Here is a 21,180-nt window from a genome sequence, read left to right on the forward strand (position 1 = left end):
GTACTGCAATCAATTCCACCAGATGATATTTTGCTTTGCAAGACTGGACTGGTCAGGGTTGTCAAGCAACCCTGAAAATGCAAGAGTTTCTACTTACCCATCTCAAAAGCAAGTCACTGATCAACAAGGTCTTACTTGGAAAGAACTGAATTTTGTTGGACTGCTACTTAAAGAATATTTTCCTCAATCCCAGTTTTCACAAATAGAATCAGATATGGGATGGGGAGGGAAGACTCGGAGAGGATGGGGGTGGTGGTCTAAGATACAGATACAGTAAAATACACTTGTTTGCAAAAAAGCATTCCATAAGGCATCAAGAGAGACCCTTCCCCCTAGCAATCAAAGGGAGGAGTGTGCATTGGAATGGAAAACATTAGACATTAGAAAAATTGGACCACTACATAAAAACATTAGACCACTTTTTTTTTTTTAAATATACACCATGTTACCGAAGCTGCTGAACATACCAAAGGTTAAGGAGTACCACCCTTGGCGGTTTGGTTCTTATAGCTAGTGCCCCCTCATGTTAAGCTTCACACAGAGTCAGAAAGGAGCGCACGGAGTTAACATACACAAGTCTTCATGCTGCTTATCCAGTAAACCCTCAGTGCTACTGCTTGGAACTCCACAGTGCAAGGGCAACCATTACCCCTGACCACCATGGTGGCTTTAACATGGCCATGGACCAAACTACTTTAGAAGAGCCAGCTGAAAGCAGCCATGGCTAGCAGCCATGTCTCTAAGGTTTCTCTACGCCACCCTCTATCCCTCTGCCAGTGTTTAGTGTCTCAGTTTTGCTCATTTAGCTCTACATCCATTCCTAAACCAGCTCTACAGAGTTGGGTTAGGAACCAGCCAGACAAAAACAAACTAGCAGAACTGAGAGGGCAGTAGCCTTTAAGGGAACAGACCCATGTTATTTCACCTCACTGTGCCCCTGAGACCCTGCAATCAGTTCTGCTAAATCTCTCTGGTCAAGAGCCCATCCCAAGCCAAACAGTGCCCTCAAGATTCACATCGTCTCACCGCTTCTGCCATAGTGCTGGGGTGAGTCTTTCAAACCAAAGTTTCCCAAGACAGTTCATTGCATGCTCCTCACCTGGCGCATAGCTGAGTCTCAGCCAAAACAAGGAGGATTTGCAGCTGAAGTCAATAGGGTTGTGCTTTCAGCATGTGAAACACCACACACCTTGAAAAACCTGTCTGAAAATAACATGCACGCAGAAGGCAAACAAGCCCTGGGAATACTTACTGTCTCTCTGATGAGCAGTGCAGTGGGGTCTTGGTCCTGCCCAGCAGCTCCTTGTTCTGGCACATTACCAGAGCCAACTTCGTGAGAGCCCTGTGCAGGGAATGCTGGACCCGGCTGTTCATTGTCTATAGCTGCCGGCTGACCCGTTTCTTCTGGTGGATGTGCTGGCTGGGGTGAAGCAGGACCTGGAATCCCATCCTGCTGTGGTTCAGGTCGGGGGAAGGCTGGCCCAGGAGCCTCCTCTCCATATGCCCTCAAAGATCCTGGGTCTGCTTCAGGCTGCCCTTGCTGAGGAGCACAACCATTTACTACAGCACGTGGCTCGTCTTCCAACGTCTGGAAGTATGGGTGATCCAGCTGGCTGGTTTTGTGGATCTCCTGGTCTGCGGTAGGTGCAACAGCTGTTCCTTCAAGGTTTTGCTCTGGCTCTAAGTCCTGTCCTTGCCATCCCTGGGCTTCTACCTTTTCTTCCTGTTGTGGTGGAAGGTCTGCATTCTCCAGACTAATGACTTCTCTGTTAACAGCAGGCTGTGGACTCGTCTTTATTGCTGGAAGCAAACTTGGGCCAGGCTCCTCGTTACTTGTAAGTTCAAACCTGGGGCCGTTAAGCTCAGATGGTCCGGGCTGCTGCAAGGCAACGTTCATATTCTCATCCCTGCTCGGTCCAGCACTGCTTTCCACCATGTGATTATTCTGGTCTCCCTGGCACAGCGGAGTTGAGATCTCATCTTGCAGATATGTGCTCCTCAAGGGCTCGACAGCACTTTTAGATCCTCCTTCTCCCACAGTGTTTGCACCCTGCCATTGAGCAGCAGGTCTGATGACATTGGGACGCAGAAGCTGCTGATGCTTTGGGGTCTAAAAAGAAGACAGACAAGAGTAAGTAGTTCTTGTCTGCATGTCAGAATCCTTGCTCCAGATGATCTTTTGCATCTAATCAAATTTCTGATGGGAAGCAGATGAGAGGTCTGTTTAGCAAGGTGCTTAATAAGGCATAAAACTGCAACCCACCTATCTTTGTTTCACCAAACTCCATCCTCAGTCTGTCCCCAGGTAGTAAGAGAACATTGGGCACAATTTGGGGATGCACAGGACTTTCAGACTAGAATAACTTTCTGAGCTCACCTCAGTCCCCACTTCCCTCCCAGTAAAACAGTCTGGGAAGGAGGAACTAACTGATGGCATATTTGCATTCTCAACAGTTTATTTAAACAGGCAGGAACCAAAGCTCAAAACATTAATCTCTGGCCTTGTCCTTGCCTCTGGCACACAGACTGCTGTATGCCAACAGTCTGAATATTCTCTGCTACTGTTTTCAACTAAGAAACAGAAAGGTCAGCTTCACAACCCATTTTCTCAATGCCTCTGGTTACTTTAACAGAAAAGTGGAATATATTCTTAACATAGCTTAGATATGAAATAAGACATTTAAAATAATCAGGGCAGGCTAAAGACTTTGGCCCTCCTCAGTGTGACTGCCTGTGCCAGTGGAAAGAGATTTATCAGGTGGGCTAGCTTTGTGAAACCGCAGAAATTTAAGTGCCTGCCACAGCCCAACAAGAATCCAAATAACATAGAGGAATATAAAGCATACAAGGTCAAACAATGCATGTTTTGAAAAACTGCCTTCTAAGGAATATCAAGTCCTCTTACAAAGCACTCCACCGTTCTGGATTTGTATAGATAACTTTATGGAAGCTACAGCCTTTGTTAAGTAGAACTTTAACTACAATGCAGTTTAACAGCCTTGTTCTCCCCTCCTGTGCCCAAAATATGATTAAACACTTAAAGTCAGCAAAATGCCATCATTTCAACATGCATTTCAGACATCCTAAGTAAATTACTGTAACCAGACACGACCCTCAAAGGAATGCATCAGATATTTGCACAAGAGTTGGCTATAAAGGCCACGAATAAAGCAGGGCAAGTATACGAATGAAAAATTACCTCTGCCAAGATGACTACATCATCATCATCTTCCTCACGCTGCTGCTCTGCTGGCATTTCCAGCAACAAAGGTAATTCTTCGTCTGAGGAATCCGATATCATGATAAGACCTTCGTCCCTGCGGTTTATCCAGTCTGTAGTAAAGTAAGTAAAGTTAGCTATTTGCTAAAGGTAAATAACTGAAATTACAGGACACAAGCACCGAAACATCTGAAAAAGCATTTGCATTGCGGCAACAGGGAAGAAGCGCTCAAAGGTCACCGATTCCTCTGCAAGTTACTGTTACAGCCACTCCTACCTCCCTTGGCCCTCTGAGCAAAACACCTGCACAAACTGTAGCTCACCGCAACAGGACACGCATGAAACAGTCACTGACACTTATGCAGATATTCTTCTATCCTAAACTTCAGCACGAGTCAAGCAGCTGCAAAAGTTATTCTGGAAAGCCCACGTACAGAGTACTTCCTAATTTTTGCAGGGAAGTCCAGAACTTTCACAATCTCAGGGATGACACATTTTCTTTTATTAACGGAGAGATAAGGTTCCCCGTGCAATTCGGCCTCTTCTGAAAAAGCGTGACTTTGCAGGAGTACCTTATGCGAGACCGAGATGGGTCCCCTAGCTGTGGGTGCAGAAGATATCCTGCTATTAGATGACAACCGTGTCCCTCACGGCTTGTCAAGAGTGGAATATAGATGCTACTTAACACAGCTGCTGAACGCAGGAGAAACACTCAAGCCAGAAACAGAGGGTTTCTGTACTGCAGAGACAGCATACAACCATGCTTTCCCTACAATTTGACGCAACTTTTTTGCTCATGCTTTAGCATAAGTATTCATTTATGACCTTTCAGGCATACACAGAAAGCATCATTTTGAATTCCACTCTTGGAGGAACAGGTGCCATACATCCATACAGCTCTATGAGGATATAAACGCAGAGCCAGCCTCTTTCCTCTGAGGTCCTCAGAAGCGTGGAACACCATAAGCCCCTCAGATCTGCTGAAATACCTCTACATGGTGTTCTCAAGAAGTCAGCAATCTGCCTTAAGGCAGTACAACACGAGAAACACAAGAGCCAAATATTTTGCATGTCTGCATAAAATGAAAGAATTTTCTGTAGGTGGCTGTGAAGTAAGTGTAACAGAGCGGTGTATGACATGCTAAACAGACCACTATCAGGTTCCCATTAACAGCGCTCTTCCAAATTTAGTAGCTATGAATCCTGCTGCTTGTAAGCCAAGTTCTACAAAGAGTGTTTCGGAAATATGCAGCCGTCAGTACTCACCTTTCCCTCTGTGACTACGGAAGCTGTTCAAGTTAATTACTTCTTCATTTCCACCTCTCTCTGCCATTTTAAACAGCTGTACTCAAAAGCATCAATGTCCACACATGGCAGTCAGGCTCGCATGAGGAACTAGAAGACAAAATAAAAACAGGAGAGAGTTAGGCAAAGTCAGCAGAACCCTAATCAGGCTTTCCCAAGACTAAGCTGCTAGATCATTTTGGGGGTTCTCCTGGCTCTCCCAGCACAGTGTCTCCATAAGGATATTTTTCCGTATCCCCTTCTCAGCGCCTAAAAGCAGACATGTTTCTGTTATCTTCTATTCCGACAGTTAAGACAGCTGACTGAAGAGTGCAATCAGGCCCGAGAAGCCTCTCTGGAGAAGACACAAAGATGCTTATAGCTATGCAGTCACAAAAAGAGGGTGGCAGGGGCAGGGGAGGAAAACACAACAAGATGCAATTTTGTCCAGCCAGGACTCAAGCCTTCCACATATGTGGATCCTCTCCTGTTTCCAAGAAGTCAAAAACCTGATGCATCAACTCACATAGTGATGTTTCTGCCACCATCTACTGGTGAGAGGAGCAAAAGCCACTTGCCTGAGCTGCCACAGGGTAACACCACGTCAGCCTCCACCTCAAGCGTACCAGTTAATGTCATTACAACCATCCCCTACCGCACTTACTGTCACGAGTGAGCCACACTGCTGAAACGGAGACACCAGCATCACACCCTGAATTCCCTTGTGTGCCGCCAAGCTGAGGCACAACTTCAGAAGGACCAGAGATGCTTTGAGCTCATTTCTACGACGTCCGTGTTGTTGGCATGTCAGAAGGAAGCTGCACCCCTGGCAGGGCAGTATATAAGTGCGTGGTTTGTGCCTGCACTGTGAACCGGCATGGGAACAAGTCACATTTAGAGCACGCTTCCTTGCCACCATCTGCTATTTTAAAGAAGAGACTCTCCTGATTTACGACACATTCCCTCCTCAATGAGAGTTTGGTACAAATTCCAGGATATGCCACCTGCTCTCAAACTGAAAAGAGACCACAACAGATATCAGGTTCCTTCACAGGACTGAGCTTTTGGGACTAAAATTTGCTACCCCCACCTGTTGTCAGAGAGGCACAATGAGCCGGCTGGAGGCTCCCAAGCAGGATTAGGAGGTCAGAGGAATCACTGCAACCTGAACAGTAGGTTTCCATTTTATGCTCTGTCAGCTTATAGCTCTCAATTCCTGCTATCACAGAGCAGCTGAATACATACGGGAATTCTGAGCACAATTTGATCACTGGAATGAGAAAGGAGGTCTTTTTATTGAGAAGTATTCGTCTTGTTATCAGAGCACGGAGGAATCTGTATTATTAAATATTTACTGACGCATAAGTTGGAAGAAAATGGTGGGTCTGCTATAAAATCCTGTTTGCTGGTACACAAGAGCAGTATAAATTCCTCCTCAATAATTCTACTTAACCTCCTCCACAGGGAACAGAATTTGCAGCTAGGATAGGACAGCAAAATGAAGAAATCAGTTTAGATACATAGTATGTACTCATATCTATGCTCCCCCCATGCCCAAGGAACTAGTTATTACCATCTTAAAAATATTCTAATACGGGCTAAAATAATAAAAATTAGAAAGTATAATTTAGCACTTAAAAAGGCTAAAACCCAAGCGACATTTCACAGAAAGCACACGCTGCATGGCAGCACCAAGTCAGCCGGTTTTGGGCAGGAACGCACCCTCCTTCTGCGGAACAGCCTGCACAGAGTCCACAGCCTTGCGCTGTAGGCAGTGGGATAAATAAGCAAAGCAGCAGCATTTTCCCGTTTGCGGGGCAGGACGCTTACTTAACACACACAAAAGATGCCAGCAGCATGGCTCAGTGCTTGAAACAGCCTTATCCGGAGGGAACCTCCACCATAAAGGTTTTCAAGGCCGGGCTACAAACACTCACGCTTACCTGGTCCCAGCACTGGTGATGGTCCAAATTTGAGTGGGACATCAGGCTAGGGAACTGCAGAGGCCTCTCCTAGCCAGCATTACTACAATTATGCAACTACCCCTATATTTGTACCCTGAAACCTCAGCAGCACACGCTATTACCAGTAAGCAGCTCCAAGAGTATCATGGGCCTACTGATGCTTTGAGAACACTTCAAAAGCAAGATTTTGGGGAATATTTCCACTAGGTTCTTCAGCTTCTGCCTTATAAGCAAGGAGAAATAAATCTTCCTTTATTTGCCAGAATGGCATGGAAGCACCGCTCTCATCATTGCAGACAGGTGCTGGAGCAGCAGCTCAGCAGCTGGGTCACTCACTGTAAGCATACTTGGTGAAGACCCTGTCTTTTTAAAGAGATCACCCCCACACACAATTACGGTTGTATTTTCCCTGGTACTTGTGAATAGCTACCACCTAGTCCTGCATAGCATTTTTCAATTCTTAGCCTTCTCAGTACTTTAGAAAACAAGATCAATACGCTTCCTGCCATTTAAAAGATGGAGAAATGGAAGCACGGAAAGGACCAGTGTGGCCAAGGCCACCAAGCAGGCTAGCAGCAAAGCCAGGATCGGCACCCAGGCCTCTACAGCTCACGTACCCATGCCAAACACTTCTGCTTCCCAGCAGGTTGGTCCTTCAAAGCACTCCTTGCAACAACCAACAGCCCCTGCACAGCTAACACCCGCCTCGTCTCAGCTGCCTTCGCACAGGGTCACACTCAACAAAGGAACCTCTTGGCAGGCAAAACCGGCAAAAGATCACTCCAAGATTGGCCAGGGAGGAACAAGGACATTCGTGAAAGCCACAAATCAGCCCTCGTAGCATCGAGTGGTGCGGACAGAGGCTAGATAGGTGTCTGCTTGGATCTGCTCTGAGCAAAGCTGAGCGGCTTGGATATTTCTCCCGTACAGGGGCATGCAATGCACTAGCAGAGTTGGGTATGCATGTATGCACGGGTCGGTCGACACCACAAATGCTCGGCACGGTCACCAAAAAATCTTCTCCCAAACAGCTCAAATGGTGCTTTGTCCAATGCTAAACCACAGCTGTTCACATCCAAGAACAAGGGATAAGCCACAAGACTGACATTAAAACTGTATTCTCTGTAGGCAAGTCTGGTTCCCATAGAGAGGAATTTACACACTTCGACCTTGAGCATCAAGAAAGAGGTACAGGAAATAATCTGAAATGAAGTTTGGGATAACAGACTGTCCACCCCCCGTACAGGAGAAACATGCACACACATCACCAAAAGACTCTTGGTGGTTTAAAAGCAGGAAGATAATAAACAGCATTAACTGTAGTACACAGTCAAGGGGGGAAAAAAAAAGAAAAAAAGCCAAGCCTGGAAAGAACTGGCAATGTACCACTTTTCTGTTTCAAAACAGACTGCATAAAAACCCAAGCAGCTTAATAAAGCACTGCTTTGAGGGTAAAAGCCAAGCTCCCACCAAGAGCTAGCAATTCATTTTGTCAATACTCAATACAGAGCTCAAGTTTAAACAAATATCTATAAGCATGAGCCAGTTCCATCTAGTGGCATGAAAAAGAAGTTTATTAATGTTTATAGCACTAGGCCGCCAAGAACGTGAAGTAACAAGATCAAAGCCACTCTAGGGTCTTGCCCTACATAAACAACATAATAAAAAAGCAAGCAAGACAGATGGAAAGAAGCTATCCCACACTACCTCAGTGATATCAGTGCCTATTTATAGGTAAAGAATAAGGCTACCTATAACCAAGCTCTAACATTACCATCAGCTTTTTTGCAACACAGTCAAGGACAGGATACTAGAACCATTTTAAAAGAAAAAGACCTGGCAGCAGGCAGATAGACACTCGGCAAGCTCCCCCCCGCCTTTTTCTTAAAAACTACCGCCTGCACTACAGCACAGAAACTGGACTTGGGACTTGAATCCCCATACAGTATTAGGGCGACACAAAACTCTTGTCACGACCTTGAAGCCACCCACCGACAGTGCAGTTAAGATCGCCATGCTGAAGACACGGTTCCACCAAATGTCCCCTCTGTTTTCCGCATTACCCCATGTATTCATGACTCTGCACATCCAAGTTTCACTGCACAGGCAATAAAATCCTCCCTGTTAAGGTTTTTCCTACAGCAACTCGAGAGGAGAAGAGCCCATTAACAGAACAGCTACTGGAAAAATCAGAGACTATCAGGAACTTACATGTAACTGTTCTCTGAACCGACTAGATCTCAGACTGACAGTTGAAGTCGCTGGTACTTTACAAACAAGCTTCTCATACATGCAAAAATATAATCTACAAAACCACTGGTCCCAACCACTACTATGAGTTGATGGAACAGCTGCTAAGAGGTGAAGCAGGTCTCAGGTGGACACAAAATGCTAACACGAGGATTTCCAAAACCCATTCAAAATCCATGCAAACACCACGTCACATATTTTTAGCCCAACCTAAAAATAGCAAGCATCGGAACTGTACATATATTTAAACTCCCAGTATATGCAGGCGTTTCTGGACTGCAGTAATTGGAGCAGAACTCAAATCCGCTCCTTCCATCTCTCATTTGTGCTGCAAAGAGCATCTTTACACAGTGCTGGAATTTAAAGCAACAGTCAAGGGGAGACCCCCTCCGAGACACAGTGTAACATATTTTTCCCCCCCCCCACTTACAGCACTTGAAATCTTGAACTCCCACATACCCGAGACGGGACTAGATTCAAAGTGCTCTTCTCTGGCTCTAGCTCAAGGCAACAGGACTAGACAGAAAGCACTGCAGGGGAGGTAGGAATTGAAATCCCAACTGAACGGGGAGCAGGGGGGGGAAGAGCAACTTGAAAGAGATGTCAGCAACATCAAATCATTGTGTGTTTTAGCCTTTCCCCCATCCAGCAACACCACCGTTGCTCACCTACATTGACAGAAGAGCATCAACTCCTACTTTCTGCCTGCGGGCAGCAAACGCGTCTGCTGGTAGCCTGCGAGCAAGGTGAATTTCTGGCTCGTTTCAAGCTGCTAAAACAAAGAGAAGCTACTTAAATAATGCATGGCTTGTGACAACCAGCAAAATGAAAAGCTAAAAATTCAGCCCTTAAAAAAAAAAAACAACAAAAAACCCCCACACAACAGAAGGGAAATAAACCACCCCGACTTAACTGTCAAGCATTTCATTGAATCATTTCAAAGGGTTCACGATTTGCTGGGGGCTGCTCCTTGTAACAGTCACTTAGCAAAAGCAGGGAAAGTTTAACAGCGGTTGATCATGTTAAGCGGCATCATCCCCACCGAAAATTAGAAATCCCCTGATCATAAGCCCGACAAGAACCGCTGTGCGCAAACAAGTCCTATTTGCTATGCACAAGGCAGCTACTGCCACCGCATCGCGCCTCGCAAAGGAATAAAACCAGAGGTTAAGATGCGGACCCGCAGCACGGCTTCTCCTGAGCAGGTTTGCACGGAGGCCTGCCTGCGGCTCAGGCAAAAAGTGGGAAACCACGCCAAAACAAAAGCATTGGCCCCAGCCCAAAAGCTTTACCCCTGGCCTCCTGAAGATAGGAATGTGTGGGCAGCGGCTCGCAGGCAAGACAACCTGGTTTCCAGCAGCGGCTCCGTCTGCTGCTAAGAAAACGGCACAACCCGCTACAGATAGCGCACAAAAAGCTCCTCTTAGGAGCACAGAACAGGGGTAGACTTATGGCAACTGCATCCATACAGGTCTGCCACCAATTTTTGGACCCCTAGCATGTGCTGAAGAGGAACAACATACCAGAACATCATTTAAGAACAGAATTGCTTGTAGGTTTTAAAACTGTTTCACAAGACATTAGCAGCTGGCTTGGTTTACCAAACGATTTTAGACAGACACGTACACCCTGTAAGAAGACAACAGGATTCCTCAGATCCAAACAAAATCAAGGAACTTAAACTGATGAACAATTTTTTCTCCATTACGAGCCAGGTAACACAGTTCTGCAGAAAGGCAGAGAATTGATTTTGTCACACCGAAACATAAGACCACTTAACACTAGAAGCATTTTGCGGCAAAAAAAATCAAAACTGAATGTTTACTGCCCCATATGTACAAGACGGCCAATACACACATTGTTCAGAAAATACCTCAGAAGAGCGGCCACTATTTCTGCAGCCACCCCAGCATCATAACTGTCTTCAGCAGCAGTGCTCCAGGCTAGAACTTTATTAAGATGGACAAGAAGGACAGGAGGTCTTCAAGTTTCTCTGGCAGCAATCACAACTTCTAGTTATCTCACAGAAGTTCCCAATTCCTCACCCTCTTTTACCCAAGAAGAAAAGCCGCCCTGTGAAGACACATGCACCGAAGCAAGCGATGCCCATTCCACCAAGGCACAGCATTGATGCGAGCTCTCTTGGTAACCGCAGAGTGCTTATGGATCGCTGCATCGACGAAAAGCAAACCACGAGCTCACTAACACGGGGCTGTCCAGCTTTACTAAAACCCTGTACGGTGGGTTGTAGCCTTGTTCAGAGCTCTGCTGTGCATTTTTACAGTCAAGCCTCAGTCAACGGCATTACCAAGAACACATCAGAAGATATTTTGAAAAGAGAGGCTATGGATTAACAGGGTATGAGCTCCAGTCTAATGAAAATTGCTTAGTCAGGAGCAATTAAGAGAGCAGATTTTTAGGGATTACATGGATTCAAATCCCTAACTATGCCCATTTTGCAAGTCAACTTAGAACTTACAGGAAGCATCTCGACTGTCTGTACATCACAGGACTTCTAATCAATGTCACTTGCAGTTCTTCCACCTCCATTAAGGTGACAGTATCGCTTAATCATAATTTTTTTAGATACCCAATCTCCATTTTTATTCCAGCTATTAACATAAAGTACAAGAGGAAAGAAATCTGCCCAGTTTTATCTTATTCATCTAACAGCTGGCCACCTACAATGATACCAGTTTTCCTAGCAAAACCGATCTCTGCTCTGTGAGCTCTTCTACAAAATGTAAGACTGTTTTGAAACAGATGTATGTGTTTTCCAAAAATGGGCAACTACTAATTCAACTCAGCTGAAAGTTTTTGATGCCTTCAAGCTATTCCCTGATGACTGGCATCAAGGTCAACCGCTGGACATTTCAGTGCCTTCCCACAACCCCCGTTAGTCCTTCTTCTAAATAACAGGGCTCCATATCATCACACCTGTCTGACCAGCATGAGACTGCTAATTTTGATGTATGCAAAAAACCAACGCTCTGCAGAAGAGGTGGGGAGCTTTGGATCCGTCATTTGCCTCCCCTATCAAATTGAGTCCTTAAAAAAAAAAAAGTTAAATTTACAAAGCCTGGTTAGAGGGTTAATGCCACTGCCTTGAGCAGCTCATTTTAAGAGCAAAGTGAAAATTCAAGGCTTTGAGGGAGGAAGAGACATCTCTGCAGTTAGCTCCTGTAAAGGGTGCTACTCTGCCTGCCTCAGATTTCTGGCACGTGCAAGATCATATGGTATAATCAATCCAAAACCTCCTTCCCACATCACAAACACAGGTGCCAGCTTGGCATTTCGTGTTCAAGCAACAATTCAGACACCAGCAACAATTCAGCACTTAGCTACAGCAGCACATACACACAAAACCAATCCCTCTGGGCTCACAGCCTATCTCCCAAACCATCATTTTAAAGAACTGTTTTGTTCTGATTTTGTGGTATAAGGGTGGGGACAAACAGAAGAGCACGTGAAACCATGTATTTTGCAGCTTTGCTGCTTCCAGAGCGAGTTTTACTTCCAGTTTTCTTGCCCCGAATTCACATGTATCCCAAGAGAATGGGGCAGAGGCTCCTTTCTCTGAGCAGCACCGTTATTAAATCCACTGCTGTCTGAAAGAGCGGACACCGTGGACTACCAGGTGCCGCACATACCTCTTACAGCTCTACATAACGCTAATTGCAACTGCCTTCTCTTCCCCCATCAACCCAGTGGCCACACAGAAAAGAACAAGAGAAATGCCCTACGTGCCCCAGGATGTACACCAGAGTGCTCCTCTGGTACTTGTACTTCATACAGCTCTCCAGGGGAAAGGACACAGCATTTCCTCTCCAAATCCTTAGTAGTTTTTTTCCTTTTTTTCTTTCCTTTTTTTAAGGGATCCTGAATGTCACCTTTAAAAGGTATAACAGAACAAAGAAAACCAAGTGCAACCTTTTAAGTAGTTATTTAACAAGTTGGATGCACGTCTTCAGGAACCTTCAGGTTACCGTCTTAACACCATTTTTCACTGGAGAGGCAACAGAAATAAAGGAGTTTAAGGTTGCTGGTTTGAGTAACCCTGGGACAGGCTATGGCACTGACATTCACACAGAGGAGCAACCAGCAGCCGGCTCCGCTCGCAGCCCTGTTTGCAGGGGGCACTAGGAGCAAGAAGAAGAGAGACAGGCTGCACACAACCAGCAAACTGCTATTAAAAGCAGCAGCGAGAGTCAAGAGGGCTGGAAAGCACAAAGAGTCAGTTTTAGTTGCAGTAACAGCCAGAAGACTTAAAATCACAAAGGACTGATAGGTTGCTATGGCATCCTAGATGTTAAGCTGCTGCCCAGCAGAGCAACTCCAGAAACAAACATCTAAGCTGTACTTGGGAAGTTATGTTCCAGAAAAAAATATAATGCACCAGCAGGAGCAAATGTGGAAAGGAAGGGGGAATATTTTTTTTATTTTATTTTAAATGTGACCTGAACCTAGCACAAGAAACTTTGCTTTCAAGGATGGCTGCTGTCTGCAAAGCACACTTCACCTCATTTCACAAAGCTGCTGACAATATAAAAAGCTAAGACTTGACCTTGAGGTGGCACAGAAGGAAAAAAAACCTGACCTGTTGCTGTAGGCCACCTTAGTAAAAAGGAAGGTTTCTGTGCCGATCTGCACAGTACTTTCAGAAGCATCGACTTAAAGGTTAGGTGTCAAACATCCCAAAATTAGGGACTTCCAAAAAGAACAACTTCACAGGTCACATATTCCGGTTATTACAGCCGTACCCTTTTTTTTTGTGCCATGTTAAGCATCCACACTTGCTGTAATTTCAAAGGTCAGTGGCCAGCGGTGGCCAGAAGCTGGGGCTTCATGTTAAGAAGGGTTTCACTGCAATACCTGCTCAAGACGGTCACACTCCCACACCACAGCCTGTCACCTCCTCTCACGCTGAGCTCCACCAGCATTTGTTACAGCTCTGAAAAGAAACGCCCTGGAAAACTTTTTTGTAGGATTCAGATAGATACTTTTTCTCCTCACACATCCACTACGGCATAACTGGGAGAACAGAAATCAGATGCTAAAATAAACTGCAAGAAGGGGGAAGATCTTAAGCAGCAGCCTAACAGTTGACACTATGCAGCCACAGCCGATACCTACCTGCACTCAAACTATACGTGCTCCTAGTCCACCAAGATCAGGAATTGCCTTTCCAAGACGCTTTTACACACTCAACTGAAGGGCTTCAATACATACAAGAGTCAGCTTAGAGCCATACTGGGCCAAGAGACCAGGTTCACTCTGCAGTGAAACAAGTCTTAAAACGCCTTAAGTACTGAAAGTAAAATACCGATCGAAACCTTGTAAGGTACACGCAGGACCTGAGCAGCAAGTCCACGCTCTGCACCGATTCCTGCTGGAAAGAGAAAAAAAGCTGCTTATTGCACCGTCGTGGTTTAACCCCAGCCGGCAACTAAGCACCACGCAGCCGCTCGCTCACTCTCCCCCGCAGCGGGATGGGGGAGAGAACCGGAGGAGTAAAAGCAAGAAAACTCACGGGTTGAGATTAAGACAGTTTAACAGGTAAAGCAACAGCCGCGCGCGTAAACAAAGCAAAGCGAGGAATTCATTCACCACTCCCCATCGGCAGGCAGGGATTCAGCCACCTCCGGGAAAGCAGGGCTCCATCAAACGTAACGGTGACTTGGGAAGACAAACGCCATCACTCCGAACATCCCCCCGTCCTTCTTCTTCCCCCAGATTCATATACTGGGCATGACGTCATATGGTACGGAATATCCCTTTGGTCGGTTGGGGTCAGCTGTCCCGGCTGTGTCCCCTCCCAAATTCTTGTGCCCCCACCCCAGCCTCCTCGCCGGTGTGGCGGCGTGAGGAGCAGAAAAGGCCTTGACTCTGTGCGAGCACGGCTCAGCGATAACTAGAACATCTCTGTATTATCAACGTTGTTTTCAGCACAAATCCAAAACATCGCCCCATACTAGCTGCTATGAAGAAAATTAACTCCATCCCAGCCAAAACCAGCACACGCACCCAACAACTGCTGGACGGAAGGATTGCCACCAACCCATCTGAAGAAGAGTAACTATGTCCTTACTGCTCAAGCACTGCAGATGACCAGTTGTTACAAGATTTTTTCAAGCCAGCCAGCAACTGCTTTTGTAAAACTGGGTTTAGTTTTGTTTGCAGCCACGCGTTAGCCTTGTGGCCAACCAATTCCAGCCCAGCAAGCAGGCTCTCAAGCAGCAGAAACTGAGGGCAGCCTTCCAGGATCATGACAGTTGTCCAGTCTGACTTCATCCATGCCACGTGGCAGTGGCCATTGCAGGGTTTAAGCAGAATATGTTAAAATAGCAGAAGAGAAAAGGGGTTGTATTTGAGGTAAGCTTACTACTACATCAGAACTGAAACGGGTGAAATCGGATCACGGCCAGATTTAGAGATGCGCCACATCCAGCATTATTCTTTTCTGAGCCTATTGAAGTTCACAAATGAATGAGTTACCAGTTGGCCAGCTAAAAAGCAAGGAAAGAAGCACTGCACATTAATTCTCCAGGTCCACAGTCATGCAGATTTAAGAGACTGCAGGGTACCTAACAATTTCACCACAAGGCTAACAAACATTTTGCATATGCAAAACTACAAAAACCACTACAGGCCACAGCTAGGAGTTAACACAGGCTGCAGTCACACCATTTGCTAAGGACACGACTGTTTTCAAGCTGCAAATTTGCGTGCGTACCCCTTAGTCATCACAGTCAAGTGTCCAACACTATTTAAGCCTTCACATTGCAGAATATAAATTCTTTTCCTGGGTGTTGCAGCAGTACAACATCAAACAGATTATTTAACCATCTGGGACGGAGGGTCAGTAAAAGCAGCCACAAACTGCTAAACAAACAAAAACATTAAGCTGAGGAGCACTCTTCAGACACTGTGCTCAAGTCAGGGGTGCATTCCAGCCGTTGCAAGCTGGTCTGTGCTAGTCATGGCTGATCCAAGGGCACCTCCCAGTTTATACACAATGAAGCCTGCTCCACTACAATAGGATTCCGGTTTAACAATATAGAGAGGACATGAACTATTTGTGCTAGCCAAGTTACTGCTAATGGGTCTTGCCAGTCTTCTTCATCTGTAGCTGGAAATCCTAGCAGCAGGGGAGGTATGAAACACCCCACGCTGCTGGTTTCCTGCAAGGGAAAAAAAAGCTTCTTTTCCTGCCTCCCCATTATGCTGCTGCTGTCATCTTCCTCAAATTGCATTACAGTGCACTACAGCGAGAGCAGGGAAAGGAGGAAAGTCTTCTAGGCAGCATCGCCGCTCTGCTGCAGGCAGCTGTCAACATCGCTGCCTGTTCCACTCTGCTATCCCACTGCAAGACGTCTGGCCAACAACATTTTGTACTCGCCACCGGTATTTGGGTAAGCGCGCCTTCTGCTACCGGCCTTCAGGTACCTTCAAGCAAAAATGATCTGCAAGAGAGGTTTCCCTCCCCCGTTCCATCAAATATAAAAATGCATCAAGTCTTCAGGATGGTATTTGGAAGTAGAAGCATGAATCTGTTCCTGAATCTGGTTTTGCAAAGGCCACATAAAGGCAACCTCTGTCTTCCTTTCTCTTACTGAGAAACAGCAATAACAGTGCCCACAGCTTGGTAAGAGCACATCAGTGTAGACAAAGCATTGTACAGGAGCCTTGTGTGAGAAGCGATTTAGACAAAATATATTACTTGAGGCCGTTTTCCATCCTTGTATTCCCCAAACAAAGATTCTAGCTAGTACAAATCCTGATTGCCTTATACTACAGAGTAATATCACATGATGCCTCTACAGATCTTGTCCAAATGTTTATCTAAATAATGCAAACAGTAGCTTGGCCTTCTTACAGAGATAAACAGACCAAGTGTGAGCAATACAGGACTTGTCCTGAGAAGCCAACTGAAAACATTTCAGGTCACCCTGACACCTACATACGCTCCCAGATTTATTTCAGCTCATCAACTTTGCTTCTCGTGATAAGCAACAATGACAGCCTCCAAAAGTCACTCTGTGAACAGACAGGCACCATCGGCATCAGCAAAGGAGCTGGGCTCCCCCAAAGCCAGCAAGGAAGCCACGCTTAATTTAAATTCCCCCAACCTGGGTCAGAAACACTATGAGATGGCATCGTGACTTGGGGTAGCAGCTGCCCTGTGATGAAATCTTTCCCCAAAGCCCAATGCTTTTTCCACTTAATCAGGCACTGACAGTTCCCCTCACGAACACAGGGAAGGAACCACAGCAGCGCTGGTAATTAGGAGAAAGGTGTCATTCAGCAGGAATATGATTTCTAGTCCTCAGGAATTAAGCTTTCTCAAGGACCGTTAGCCATTTAAAACCACCGCAAGCTCTTAAGCACTGACCCAGAGGGAAAACATCACTCCTGAGATATTCCAAAATAAGCCTGAAATTCTATAAAAGCGACATGAAGGCTGCTGAGAGCGAGATTATCCCAGCTCAGTAACGCATTCCTTCTTATCTCGCATCTCGGTGCTTTGGCAAGGATAACTTATCCAAGCCTCCAGGACACTGCTAAGTGGCCTTTTTCTCTTTTTCCTGCTCTCCCTGCCTACCCCCCCCAATTTCTCCCACTTCCCTGTCCCAGTAACCTGCTTAAAACAAAACTACTCTACTTCTTCTCAGAATAATGCTGATCAGCATGTTATTTAGCTCAGTTTCAAACACAGGAACTACCACATCAGTACCCCGATAACCTTATGTCCTGGGCTGCTACTGGAAGACAGCTAGTGTCCCAAGTCAGCTGCATGTCTCGCACCTTCCACTGCTCACTGTATTAAAAAAAGGCACCTAACCCCACCAGGGTTAGATCCTACTGGGAGTAATTAACATTACATGTAGCAGCTTGAAAAGCCCACCCATTGACCAAGGCAGGCAATACACAACACTGTTATTTTAGTGCACTGCACAGACTTCTGAGACTGTTAGCGCCTCTCCTTTAAGTAGTTAAGAAGATGTCTGAATTCAATAATTTAAATGGAGACTTAAAATATCTCCAGACTGAATCCACGTGCAAAAAAAACCCCCAAGCTTCTGATGAGAGGAATTAGTGGCGCAGTTCTGACTGTCCCGAAAAGAATGCAGCCGGTGGCAAGCCCTGACGCCCATCGCTGCGCCGAGCTGCCGGCGCTATGACACAGTAAACCACTCACAATGACTTTAAAAAGAAATAAATAAAAATAAGACACCCATTCCAAATTAATGAATGGAGCTTCTTCCAGCAGGCACTAAAAAACACCCAAAGGGCTCCACATCTCTTGTACTTGAGTTTGGGCGACTCAGGCTTGCTAAACAGCTCCTGGCCCCTGAGATATGCTTCCTGCCTCTCTCCAGCTGCGCCAAAGTCACCGGAGTTGCATGCTCGCTCCACCTATTTTTGCCACAGGACTTTTTAGCGATTTGTGTCCTATTTCAAAGCACAAGCCACGCTGCCAGCAATCGTAGCTCGCCGGCAGCAGTAACGCCCACTGCATTCTCAGGCAGACAAGGCATGGACTACCCAGGAGTCTGGACTTCCGAGGCAGCTTCTGAAACACAAGCCCAGGAACAGGCTGCCAGCACCCTGCTGGAAACCAGAATGTACCTTATCATCAGTAAAGCCTGCCCCAACCGCTGTTCCAGGAACTGTTATTCGTGCCCTGACTTATGCAGTTGCGCGAGAAGGATGCCTGCAGCCAGGCTGACAGGAAAGCATCCTAGGAAGGAAAGAAAAAGAGACGGAAGGCCCGTTACCAAAATGCAGCACTACCAGATGGGCTGAATGTCTCTACAGATCTTCAGGAAGTGGGTCTGAGTCCTTTCCCAAGTCTTGGTATTCCAGGCACAAACTCCTGTCAAGATGATTGTTTATTAACATCTAGTCACACCATGCAGACACCCAGCACATGAAATCTATTAAGATGTTTACAGTATCAAAAGGCCTGATGTAAGGCAGTGGAATTTTTGCACAGCATTCGTCCTAGAACTGAAAAGCTCAGATTAAAGCTGTAAATCCCACAGTTCTGTAATTAAACGCTGTCCCTGCAACTCTACTAGTCCTAAAGAAAACGGGTTCCACCATATGGTTTGTGCTGCATGTTCCTGCAGCCCGGTACCCGTACAGGGACGTACCAGAACCTGCTCAAGATTTGGGTCTGCAGAATGATGGTTCTCAAACATGCCCCCCTCACCTTCCAAACAGGTCGCTGGAGGAAAAGCTCACATGCCATCCTCTCTCGAAGCTGGAGGAGGACACTTTATAATTGAGCATGCAAAGTCCAGTCTATCCACCTGATGGGGGACACCTGCCTTCTCCTCCATTGCTACCGCTGGAAACCTGCAACAGCTCCAAAGCAGGTTGATCAAGATAGCAGAAAATGAAAGAAAAAGGAACCAACCACCACAGAGACAGAATAGAGACACAGGGGACTGCTCATAGGTCTTAGCACTAAGGCTGCCCATGCCTTTCAGCCATCACAGCAACTGGCTATTGCTTTTAGGATTGCTGCCCAAAACACAGCAAGAAGAGTCCGCTGCTCTGCGTAGCAGTCAGTAAGCTGGAAGAGAAACACAAGAAGAGACGCTGTGAAAGACGCAGAGACAGCCAAGTTATAGACCCTCAACATTACGCCTCGATAATGGAAATAAAAGTGCACAGCAGCAACATTAGCTTTTCTTTTTTAGAGCAACAGAGGTCTCAAACCAGTGACCGAACTGTAACACTTCACATGAGAAACTGAATCTTGCTTGACACGCAGTAAGGAAGCTAAATAGAAACATCGACACCTAAACTTATTCATACGAAAGCTATGTTTCTGGTATAAGTATTTTTCCATAAGACTCTAAGGTAAGGTATTCAAAGACAACGCTTCAGGTCATAAAGCGAAGGTGAGATGAAAAGAAAAACCTCCCGGGCCAGACTCGCAGGCGCAAGAGGCCACTACCCGCCCAACGGCCGGAGTTCCAGCGAGCGTGGCTGCAAAGCCAGCGGATCCGCGAGACAACGGCGACTTTTTAAGCCGACCTACATTTCACCCATCCCAAACCGGCGTGCAGGAGCGCTGCCTGGGTGAACTCGTGCTCCTCTCCTCACACGCACGCTGGAGTTAGCTACAGCTCTTCAGTTTCGGAATACTTTGGTGAAACCCTGACCTTCCTCCAGCCGTTTGGGGGAACGAGCGCAGGTCCAGAGGCAGAAACACCCGTAGGACACCTCCGTTATATAAACGCCATGTACGTTAGCGCTTCCAGCGTTTGCTCTCTCCCACCAAGCTGAGCTAGCACTCAAATCGATAGAGAGAGAGAGGGGAAGAGGAGGAGGAGGAGTATCTCTTACACAGATCTCTCAACTCCAAGGACAGCTGTGTTTTGGGTTTCTTTTCTGCAGCAGCTCCCCCAGCAGATGCCTGAAATGTCAAGATGTCCCAACGGCACCAAGTGTTTCCACAACAAGACGAGGGTCAAAGGAGAACAAGCTTACATCCGCCTTTCCCCACCAGCTCCGGGAGCCGACGCTATTTTTCTTCCCCGGTACAAACACACACAGCCCAGGGTACCTGAAAAGAGCCGCTGAAAAGAGCCCACGGAGAGCAGCGCCGGGCAATGGTACCTGGGTGTCCCTCACCCTCTTCACCTCCTTGTGGGGCGGGGGGGGAACGGGACACACGGGACTTCAGCAGGACCCCAGGGCCACGGACCCCGGGGAGGGGGGACACGGCGACCCCGGCCCTGAGGGGAACGTGGGGGGGGGGGGGGGCGGGAAGGACCAGGCCCTGAGTGAGGGGAACACACCGGGCAGCACCCCAACCGGGGGGCAGCGACCTACCCCCCTCTCCCACCGAGGAGGCCGGTAAGGCCCAGGGGACGAAGCGGTGAGCCCCGGCGTGAACCCCGGTGTCCGGAGCGAGCTCCTCCCCCGCCGCCCGGCTACCGCCGTGCTCCCCTCCACCCCACCCGGGACGCGGAGACCGCACCGAGACGGTGGGGAGGAAGGAAAGGGAAGCGGGAACGGGCGACCACGACCGGGACTCACCGGGCCCCTCCGGCCCCGCTTCATTTAGCCGCCGCTGCCCCGCTCCTTCCGGCCTGCCCGCCCCACGTGACCGCACCGCCCCGCACCATAGAGAGGAGCGGCGGGGAGCTGAGAGCGGCGAGGGAGAGACGGGCGGCCCGAGTGGTCCCGTCTCGGCAAACCTACCATAGAGGCGGGGGGGGGGGGGGGGGGGGGGTGGGGGCAAGGGGGGAGGAGGGCGGTCCTCCAAGGCGGTCCCGCCTCCTTCCGGGCGTTCGGGGGGGCGGGGGCGGGGCCTGAGGGGAAGGGGCGGGGCGAGGAGCTGCACGTGTTTCCTAGGGGTGGGGGTGCTTTGCGGGGGGAGGGAGGGGGGGCAGGTCCTCTATGGGGGTGCTCTGCCATGGGGGGGTGCAGGTCCCTTGGGGG

At 47.4% G+C, this 21,180-nt stretch overlaps 1 protein-coding gene across 4 annotated transcripts in view; it reads right to left on the minus strand.

Annotated features, from left to right (window-relative positions):
• Positions 1-20,944, minus strand: part of RNF216 (ring finger protein 216) — an 82,670-nt gene extending 61,726 nt beyond the window's left edge. Inside the window, exons 1-4 of one of the 4 annotated variants that reach the window (XM_049791051.1) lie at positions 20,776-20,944; positions 4,487-4,615; positions 3,200-3,333; positions 1,253-2,110 (exon numbers count right to left, since the gene is read on the minus strand). In XM_049791051.1, the coding sequence (XP_049647008.1) occupies positions 1,253-2,110; positions 3,200-3,333; positions 4,487-4,553 (1,059 nt within the window). In that variant the 5' untranslated portion in view covers positions 4,554-4,615; positions 20,776-20,944. Of the gene's footprint in view, positions 1-1,252; positions 2,111-3,199; positions 3,334-4,486; positions 4,616-9,386; positions 9,480-20,079; positions 20,245-20,299; positions 20,386-20,775 lie in introns of those variants that run through there. The other 3 variants (XM_049791053.1, XM_049791052.1, XM_049791054.1) reach the window with 3 other exon arrangements.
• Between the last annotated feature and the right edge of the window lie 236 nt (positions 20,945-21,180).

The sequence above is a fragment of the Accipiter gentilis genome, chromosome 33, assembly GCF_929443795.1.
Source record: "Accipiter gentilis chromosome 33, bAccGen1.1, whole genome shotgun sequence".
Classification (NCBI taxonomy): Eukaryota; Metazoa; Chordata; class Aves; order Accipitriformes; family Accipitridae; genus Astur; species Astur gentilis.